General features: G+C 38.2%; 1 protein-coding gene across 10 annotated transcripts in view; it reads right to left on the bottom strand.

The window, feature by feature from the left end:
- The window catches only part of BLTP1 (bridge-like lipid transfer protein family member 1), a 249,850-nt gene that overhangs the window by 97,833 nt on the left and 140,997 nt on the right, over positions 1 to 11,020 (bottom strand). For all 10 annotated transcript variants that reach the window (XM_023741142.1, XM_023741148.1, XM_023741141.1 and 7 more), the window contains 2 exons: positions 4,967 to 5,207; positions 2,912 to 3,054 (listed from right to left, as the gene is read on the bottom strand). In XM_023741142.1, the coding sequence (XP_023596910.1) occupies positions 2,912 to 3,054; positions 4,967 to 5,207 (384 nt within the window). The remainder of the gene's footprint in view (positions 1 to 2,911; positions 3,055 to 4,966; positions 5,208 to 11,020) is intronic.

The raw sequence follows: 11,020 nt of genomic DNA, 5'->3' as shown, positions 1-11,020 counted from the left end.
TTAAAAAATGGGCAAAGGAAATGAACAGACACTTCACCAAAGAAGACATTCAAATGGCCAACAGACAAATGAGGAAATGCTCGTGATCACTAGCCATTAGAGAAATGCAAATTAAAACCACAGTGAGATACCATCTCACCCCGGCATTACTGGAACGAATCAAAAACACTGGAAATAACAAATGTTGGAGAGGCTGCGGGGAGATCGGAACTCTTACGCACTGTTGGTGGGAATGCATAATGATACAACCATTTTGGAAAATGATATGGCGCTTTCTTAGAAAGCTAGAAATAGAAATACCATATGATTCCGCAATCCTACTCCTAGGAATATATCCTACAGAAATAAGAGCTGTCACACGAATAGACATAGGCACACCTATATTCATTGCAGCATTGTCCACAATAGCAAAAAGATGGAAACAACCTCGATGCCCATCAACAGATGAATGGATAAACAAAAGTACATACACACAATGGAGTATTATGCAATGATAAAGAGCAATGATGAATGTGTGAAGCATCTAATAACATGGATGAAACTGGAGAACATTATGCTGAGTGAAGTAAGTCAATCAGAAAAGGACAAATACTATATGAGACCTCTATTGTAAAAACTGATGAAAAAGTTTACACAGAAAAAGTAACAATCTTTGTTGGTTATGAGGTATGGCGGGGTAGTGGGGAAATATCAAAAAGACAATAAATAACTTTGGTGAACAGTAAGACAGTACACAATACTGGGGAAGCCAGCACAACTTACACAAGGAAAGGTCATGGAAGCTTCATAGACACTTCCAAACTCATGAGGGACTGAATTGCTGGGCAGAGGGCTGTGGGGACCATGGTGTCGGGGACCATCTAGTTCAAATGGCATAACACAGTTTATAAACACAATCTTCTACATTCTACCTTGGTGATTAGTGTCTGGGGTCTTAAAAGCCTGTGAGCAGTCATCTAAGATACTCCACTGGTCTCACCCCTTCAGGAGCAAGAGAGAGTGAAGAGAACAGGATATAAGGAAAAGATTAGTTCAAAGGACTAATGGACCACAGCTACCATGGCCTCCACCAGACTGAGTCCAGCACAGCTAGATTGTGCCCAGCTACCACCACTGACTGCTCTGACCAGGATCACAACAGAGGGTCCTGGTCAGAGCTGGAGAAGGATGTAGAACAAAATTCTAACACAAAAAAAAGACCAGATTTACTGGACTGACAGAGACTGGAGAAACCCCTAGGGTATGACCCCCGGACACCTTTTGGCTCAGTGGTGAAGTCACTCCCGAGGCTCACCATTCAGCCAGGGACTGGACAACCCCATAAAACAAAATGGGACTAATGAGGCACAGCAGTCCAGGGACAAGGACTAGAAGGCAGAAGGGGACAGGAAAGCTGGTGATAGGGAACCCAAGGTTGAGTAACGACAGTGTTGACATGTAGTGGGGTTATTAACCATTGTCACAGGGCAATATGTGTACTAACTGTTTAATGAGAAACTATTTTATTCTGTAAACCTTCATCTAAAGTGAGAATAGCAGTACAACTGGAAGAACATAATCGACGTCACTGAATTGTAGATGTAGAAATTTTTGAAATGGTGTATCTTTGGCTATGCATATTTTCACCAAAAAAAAAAAAATGTCCTCCAAGGTCGAGAAGGGAGAGTGTTGACATCATGGGGTTGTTAACCAATGTCATAAAACAATATGTGTACTGACTGTTTAATGAGAAACTATTTGTTCTGTAAACCTTCACCTAAAGTACAAAAAATTTAAAAAAAAAAAAGGTTGCACCAATTTACACTCCCACCAACACTATATGAGAGTACATATTTTCTGACATCTTCACTAATACTACATATACTACTAAACATTTCAATTTTCTCAATTTTATAGTTGAAATGGAAAATCTTATTTTAATTTTCATTTGAGAATACATTTTCATATGTTTATATGTATCTCTCTGTGAACTGCCTGTTTATGTCCTTTAAGCATTTTTCTTTTTTTCTTTTTTCTTGTTAGTGATTAGGAAGAGTTCTTTCGGTATCAGGAAACTAGCTCTTTGTAATATATCTCTACTTTTTTTTACATCAGTTTTTCCGTGTGGAAATTTTATATTTTAATATGGTTAAATTTATCAGTCATTCAGCTTATAGGTTTTGGGTATCAATGTAAGTTAAAATATTGTCTGTTGTTTTCAGTGTCCAGAAAAGCAAACTATCAAAAATAACAACCCACAACAACAATAACAAATACCTTATTGAGCACTTACTATTTGGCATATACTGTTCTAAGGATTTTTCACATCCTGTATTAACTGAGTTATTCCTCACAACAGTTCTTTGAAGCAGGTTACTATCAGAATCCTAATTTTATAGCTGAGGAGGCTGAGGCACAATAAGTTAAAACTTGATCAGTCAGAGCAAGGAGGTCACAGAGGCAGGATTCAAATCAAGGCAGCCTGACTCTGGAGGCTAGAGTCTAAGCACTTTCTATATATGTCTCTTATCAAATATTGATTAAGTTTTATAAACCAAAATAATTAAAATCATTAAATAGTCTAATCCAAACTGTATATTGATCATGCACTGTTTCAAAGGCTTCTCATTAAAACCGACAACTAGATTACCAACTTTTTCAATACTGTATTTTATTGAATACAATAGTCAATAAATTGAAAAGAGAGTTCTAAGGGTTGGTGGTTAAAATAGCCCTTATTTAATCTTAATTAGTGATGACATAATTTGCAAAAAGATGTGTATACTAAAAGTTAACGATCAAGTTAATTTTAACATAAAACCACTATTTGAATATCTAGGGTAGATACGTAGTATTTAAATATGAGGTAACAAAAGTTTAAATGTTCTCTGTGAGAACTGAATAACTCTAACCAAAAGTAGCAATATTATACCTTAATTTTTAATGCAGAGTCACTATGGGTATGAGTCTTAGAAAGTTTTCTCATTATCTCAGCTCCAGTTACAGGTCCAGAGCCACCAGGTGGGGGTCGGTTAGCTGTTCCTTCTAGTAGCATTGTATGTTCACTGACTGTGGCTGAAACAGTTCAAAAGGATCAGTGACGTACAGATTATCACACATGTTCTTGAAACATCAACTCTAGTTTTTCTGGTGGCATAAATGCAATCACATTTACATATTCCTTGACAAATTAATTATAGCATGTGCTGTAATGTTCATACTTCTCTCTTTTTTTCTCCCCTAACCCCAACCCCTCACTCAGTCTCATGAAAGGAACAAACAGCATCTATTCAATCTTTCACATACAAATAGACACCAAAGACCAATCCAACTAAACTCAAGAAAGTACAGAATTTTCACAGATTAACACAGGCATTCGCAGATAATTATAAGGGATGTTCACCATACTATTCTTTCAACTTCTGTGTGGATTTGAAAATTTTCAAAATAAATAAACGAAATCCAGCCTATTCCTCATTAACACACTCCTTGATAAAATACAAAGTTTTAAAAAACAAAACAACAAAAACTAAGCTGGGTCAAGGATTATATGTCAGTGCTCTGAAAGCTCTGTTTCTAAAAAATAATAATTTACTGAGGTGAAATTCACATAATATAAAATTAACCATTTTAAAGTGAACAATTCAGTAGCATTTAGTATGTTCACAGTGTTGTGCAACTACCACCTCTGTCTATTTCCAAAACATTTCCATCATTCCAAAATAAAACCTCTTACCCATTAAGCAGTTTCCCCCCATTTCCCACTTTCTCCAACCCCTGCCAACCACCAATCTAGGCTCCATTTCTATGACTTTATCTATTCTGGTGAATGCTCTTATTTTAAGTTTAGTGGTACTTTTAAAATTTTTTCAAGATATTGTAAGATGAGTTTTCACTGAATATTACGTCATGATAATAGCAAAATTAATCTTTGTCGAAGAGTTAGAGTATGCATGTACATTTCTGAAACACATATCCACTACACCTTCTCCTCACTTATCGAGTATCTCGTTATCTGACATTTCGCATTTACAACAATAGTGAAAAATCTATCTATTTTGCTCATTAACAGTGTACCTATGACAGTAACGAAAGCTGAAGTGTGAGGCGAGAGTAATAGTGGCTTTGATGGTTAAGGTTATGTGTCAACTTGGCTGGGCCACGATTCTCAGTGGTTTGGCAGTTAGGTAATGATGTGGTTAGGTAATAATGTAACTTGGCAGTTATGTAATGATGTAACTTGGCAATTACATAATGGTGTAGTCATCTTCCATTTTTGCGTAACACCGATTTTGCATAGCAACCTGGTCTTTGGAACCTAACCATGTTGACAGTGAGAACAGGGTGTATCTGTGTTATGGCACAGCCACATTGCTGACAGACTGTACTCTGAAGGCAGGCCTCAAACATATGAGTTCAAGATCAAACAAGCATTGAGTAAAAAGTCTTTAAAAGATTGTGGCAAAGAGAGGATGATACACATAAAAATACAAATATAAATTTTAAAAGAAGGTAATGTGTTTCACTCAGAACATTCTACCTATACAAAGATGCCTATTTGTACTAGATAGATCAGGAAAAAAAATCTACTGTGTTTTGCAAAATTAAACTTGTAAAATCATGTCACTATAAAGGCTCCAGCATTATTACCATGTATTTGGACTAATAAAAAATCATATTTATATAATGAAGCCACGACATTTTCAAATTTGGTACACAAAGTATTAAGATTACTATATTATCAATTATATAATAATATAACTAAATAGTTGTTTATTAACAATTTATTAACAAGCAGTTTATAAGTATAGAGAAAACCAAGGGGTCTTAATAGCTTTTAAAGAGGTATATTAGCATTATTAATAGAAGTTGCACATATCTAAAGCAAAATATATGATGGGTAAGAAAACACCCCAACTGTGAGGCATGAGAAAATATTCTAGTTACAAGGGGTAAGAAAACACTCAAGATAAGTTTACAAAATTACCTGCATCAAACTCAAATTCTGCTCCGTCAGCACTGGTATCACTTTGCAGACCACCCCCATTGTCGAGCCCAAGTCCATCTTCATGTTCGTGGTGCACAGCCGTTTGAGGTTTCAGAGGCTGAGCTGGTCTGTGTAAGCTAACTCCTTTAAAGGCTGGTGTCACCACAATAAACTTCATCCATTGCCTTGCCAGTGCAACTAAGCCTTTCTTTAAAGTTACCAAAGCAGGAAGTCCATCACTCTGTAACAAAAATTATGTCATCAAAAGTAACCTTAAAGTAATAACAGTTACTACGTAAGTGCTTTGCAAGCACTTAAATAATCCCCATTTCATAATATCCATTTTAGAGATGAGGAAACTAGCATTTAGATGCTAAGTAATTTGTCCAAGGTAATACACCAGAGCCAGAATTTCAAACTGACTTCAGAACCCAATCTCCAAACACAGTGTTGCATCTTTCTGTCATGATACAGCAGCACTAGAATATGAGACTGGACCTGGGGTGCAAAATTGGGATTCTCCTCAACAAACATTCTCTCCATTTTACTTTTTTGGCCCAACTGAAAAGTCTAAACGTATTCTGAGTTTTCTGGAATGGAATATTCACTAAGGAAAGACTAAATCCCTTCAAAGGTTAGGTAACCACTACCATATTAACATTTAAAAAAAAATTACTATAGTTAAATGCTGGGTATACATGATTTGTAACTGATTTGAAAATTAAATGTGTTATTAATAACAATTATATAGGTTAAAGTATATTTTATTGTGTATGGTGATGACTGTAAGAAAGAACTTTTTGGCTATTTTCCTATTGGAGTCTTGGCCTAAAAAGAAAATTTCTAATCTCTCTCCATCCTCTTTCCAACAATTTCTCACATTAAGAGAGATGGCTAAAATTTGACTGAAGAGAGCCTGATATTCATTAATTAATTTACTAGAGGGCAAGAATCATGCCATTTACTTTCTGAGGAACATCAGGTCCTATAGCTTGCTCTTTAAACTCTTGGACCCAAGTAAGGAGGATTATCTTGTACTTCTTCCTCCAACATGGAAAGCTTATCTGGGCTGTGCACTGATGGGAAATGCCTGCCATTCTCTTTTCTACTTTCTCTGGCAATATCTAAATGCGTAAATTAGCCTTATGCTCCTAATTGTCAATTCACAGGGAAGTAGAAAGCACCACAATAGCCTCAGGTCTCAAATGTATCATTTACCAGAGATTCTTGCATTGGGGTTTATCAGGAGCTTGAGTGACCACTGATAATGCTAATACATTGATCCCTATTTTGGCTAAAGATTGTTGTATATTCTCTGTTGGCAAGAAGTCTGGAGAAGGGAGACCTTTAACCTAACCATGATGTGTTATCTTTTGCAGTGCTTTTCTAAGGGCAAAGATGAATTGTATCTATTTTGTGCAATTATCTGTTTTCCCCTTACCCATCTTTAATTAGTCCTTATTTTATTAAATCGTTGTTGTCATGGATTGAATTGTGTCTCCCCAAAAATGTGTGTAGCAACTTGGCTAGGTCATGATTCCCAGTATTACATGATTGTGTTAATCTGATGTGACTTCCTTATGTGTTGTAAACTCTATCACTATGATGAGATTATATGTGATCTCCTTATGTGTTGTAAATTCTATCACTGTGATGAGATTATACTGATGAGGTTTACAAGATTAGATAGTGTCTTAATGCAATCTCTTTTGAGATATAAAAGAGAGAAGCGAGCAGAGACACACGGGAACCTTACACCACCAGAGCACGTCCTTTGGACCTGAGGTTCCTGCGCTGAGATGCTCCCAGACCAAGGGAAGCTTGAAGACACGGAACTTCCTCTGGAGCTGACAGAGACAGAAGGCCTTTCCCTGGAGCTGATGCCCTAAATTTGGGCTTGTAGCCTACTGGACTGTGAGAGAATAAACTTCTCTCTGTTAAAAGCCATTCACTTGTGGTATTCCTGTTAGAGCCGCAATAGATGAGTAAGACAGTTGTGTAGAACAATTCTGTAGTAATCTCTGGTAATTACTCTCTTGCTTGAAACTCTTCTTTATATCTTAGGCTTCCAAGAAAGCAGTCTTTCCTGGTTCTCCTACTTCTTCCTTTTCCTCCTCAGCACTCTGTGCACCTCGATCCACTCTCCTCACCCCCTTTAATTTTGGTATTCTTCAGAGATCCCTCCTTCACCAGCTTCCTAACTCAACCAGCTTCTTACTCAACAAATTATCCCTAGAAATCTCATCCATGCCAACAGTTTCTACAAACACCTTTATGCTGGCAACTCCCAAATCATTAATTTGAAACCATAATTATCTATTGACCTGTATTTCTAATCAGATTTCTCCTTCTAGACTTCCCATATGCATCTCAAACAAACAAAAAACTCAAACCAAACTATTTTCTATCCTATACCTGATCCTTCTCTGACATTTACTCTACTTATTAATGACACTGTTACCCACTTCTCCACTCACACAAGCCAGAAACCTGGGAAATTAGCCTAGAATCCTTCCTTCCTCCATCTAAATAAACACCGTCTCCTATTACTTCTACTCAACACCCAGCCAAGACAAGCACAATGATTTCCCAGTGTCTAGAAGCCCTGGTGGTGCAATGGTTGAGCACTAAGCTGCTAACTGGAAGGCCGGCTGTTCCAGTCCACCAGCTGCTCCGTGAGGTAAAAGACTTGGCTATCTGCTCCCATAAAGATTAATCCATTGCCACAGAGTCGATTCTGACTTAGCGACTCTATAGGACAGACTAGAAATGCCTCAGAGGATTTCCAAGGCTGTAATCTTTATGGAAGCTGACTGCCACATATTTCACACGTGGAGTGGCTGGTGCGTTCGAACCATCAATCTTCTGGTTAGCATAAGAGCAGTTCTACTTAGTCCTATAGGATCACTGAGTCAGAACTGACTCAAGAGCACACAAGGGCACTCAACAACAATTCATCCTCCTCACCAATTCAGACTCCAGAATATCACTAGAGGGAGTTTTCTAAAATGCAAAAGGAGTCACGCTACTCTCCTGTTTAAAAGCAGTCATGGCTCCCCATTATTCACAAGTTAAAGTTCAATCTTAGCATTGCATACTAAAAGATGTAACTTTGATCATATTTGTACAGTAGCAAACTAGATTAATTGCTACTTTTCTGTTAAATTTAAAAATCTAAAACAGAATACTTTAGTAATTATACTTTAAGGTACCATTTTCTGTAACCTATGAACTCTCTCTTTGCAACATTATCTCCCATCATTCATCCACATCAAACCTTAAATTTCAGTAATTACAAACTACATATCCAAAAAAACTCAAACTCGTTGCCGTTGAGTTGATTCTGACTCAAAGCAACCCTAGAGGACACAGACTGCTCCACAGGGCTTCCAAGGAGCAGCTGATGGATTCGAATTGCCAAACTTTCGGTTAGCACTCGAGCTGTTAACCACTGTGCCACCAGGGCTCCAATGTGGCATTCTATTTCACATCTCTATGCCTTTATACATTTGCTATTCCTTTTGCCTATAATGCACTTGAAAATCCCCTCTTTTGTCACTTCTTCTCAACATTCACCTAGTAACATTTACCCACTTTTAAGACTTATGTCAGGTCCTCTATAATATCTTCCCTAAACTATTCTAACCAAATAGATCATATACTCCTTTTTGCTACATTAAGCCTAGGAAGGATATCTACTATTAGGCTTACATTTATCACAATTGTGTTGCTGACTAGCCTGTTGAATCTGTTAGATGCCTAAATACCTAGTAAAGCATGTGTCGCTAAATAGGTACTTAATAAAAAGCTTGCTGAATTGATGACATGACTGAGTGGTGGTATGCACACGCAAACTGGCTGATCTTAGCTTCTGATGCCCTTAGTGGACACCAAACCAAAACCCCATTGTCATCGAGTCAATTCTGACTGATAGTGACCCTATAGGACACAGCAGAATTGCCCCATAGAGTTTCCAAGGAGCACCTGGTAAATTCAAACTGCTGACCTTTTGGTCAGCAGCTGGAGCTCTTAACCACTGCACCACCACAGTTTCCTTGGTGGCCACACGCATATTTAAACTACTTGGTTTAAACGAAATTAAATTCAGTGATTTTGATTTCTTTAATATGTCACTGATAAATGGACAATAAAAAACACATTCTTTTAATGGTAAGGATATATTTTTGCGACCTCAACTATGAACTAGTACGTTTTAACAGATTTTTCTTACTTTTATTTTATTAAAGTACAACTTGAAATTACCAAAAAGACGTAGCACACAGATTACATAATAAACAACAAGTACCTTAATCTATCACTGCTAAGATACTCTGTCGTAGGTTTTATGTTTAACCAAAATGCAAGAATTAATCTCCTCTACTACTGTACAAATATCATCAAAGTTCACTTAATTCATGATTGTACCACACAAGTGAGTACTTGTTCCTACCACATAATTCATTAAAAAAAAAAAAAAAATTCTTACTTCCGGGCAACATGGCACTATAGTCAGAAGCACCACACCGTCCCTCTGTAGCAAAGATCAGAAAAACTAAGTCAAACAGAGTCACACGTCAGTCCTGAAACCCTAAGCATCAAATGAAGACATGAAAAACTCAGCCAAGCACCAAATGGAATAAGAAACTGACTGAGAACAGAGAGCGAGGAGAGATACACGCAGAAGTTCCCTATCAGCTACCGCCATCTCGGACTCCTATTGGAGATCAGCGAACAGGGGTACAAGAAAGCAGCTTCACGGAGCTTCCAGCAGGAGACAGAACAACCAGTAACCAGCGATATATGTTTTCCCACCCCCCACCCTTCTTCATCCCCACTTAGCCTCCTCTGCTTCCTGTAGCCACAGTATCTTGGTAGGGAAGCAACAGCTTCACCCTGGTGTAGCTTGGATTCCACCTGCCTGCACTGGCCAGCTCCCTGAGTACCTTTAGCTGGCTGCTGCTGTTGCTTTTATCCACTTCTTTAGATTTCTTCCTTACGTCTCACCACCTCCCCCTCCCCCTCCTTTCTCTCAAATACCTGGCTCCGTGTGCTATCTTTGCTCTTTCCTGAAAGGCTGCAAAACACTGCTCGACTGTGAAAATGCTTCCCAGCCCGTTCTGTCACGCAGGTAGGATGCCTGGGGCTTTTTTGTTTGTTTGTTTGCTCTGATGTGTTATGTTTTGATTTGTTTGTTCGTTTTCTTTTTCTTTTCTTGGCTTGGGAGCCCCTTCTAGCCCGGTAGTACTGCGCAGCTTGGAAGCTACTCTCTTACTCTGCGCAGATGCACCGGGACATCCCTGGGGGCATTTCTTTCTTCTTTTTTATTTTTTCTTTTGTTTCGTTTTCTTCTTTCTCTTACTCCCTTTTTGTCTTTCTTCATTTCTAGTCTCTCGATTTATTCATTTTTTTCTTTTACCCTTTTTCTTTTTTTTTTTCATTTTTCTTTTTTCCCATTTTTCAGTCTCTCATCTCTCCACTCCAATAGCAAGCTCCCTGAGTACTCTTTTTTGTTTGTGTGTATGTTTTTGGCTTCTGTTCCTCTCTCCTCTCTCTCATCTTTCCCATACCCATCTTAGCTCCACTCATCACAATCTACTCCTTCCTTCCTACCTACCTGTACTGTGTGCTGAACATCACACTCCCAAGCAGCAAAGGCATGGCCTGCTGGAACCTGCCTGCACTGATTCCAGGTCCACACTGTCAGCTCTGGTACATGCCACAAACAACCCATTCCAGCAACTCCCCTTCAGTTGGACTTGCCCTGTTGTACCATACCTGAGTGACTGACTCTGCCCACTGGAAAAGGAGGTGAAAAGTACCGTGCCCACAGACGTGCAAACAACAAAGAACACACAGCCCGCCTGCTCAAACATAACCAAATAAAACAAAAAAGCAGGATGAAAAAAAACAAATCTACAATCAATATACAAGGAAAATAACCACTGAATGCCCTGAAGACAGCAGACAATATCAAAACATTTACAAAAACAGGACAGGATGGTTCCAGTAGGCATCCAAAATAAAACACCAGATGACCTTCCAGTAGGAAGAAAA

Source organism: Trichechus manatus, unplaced genomic scaffold, assembly GCF_000243295.1.
Source record: "Trichechus manatus latirostris isolate Lorelei unplaced genomic scaffold, TriManLat1.0 scaffold00174, whole genome shotgun sequence".
NCBI lineage: Eukaryota > Metazoa > Chordata > Mammalia > Sirenia > Trichechidae > Trichechus > Trichechus manatus.
Note: the sequence above shows the minus strand (reverse complement) of the source record. Positions and strands in the feature narration are given on the sequence as shown.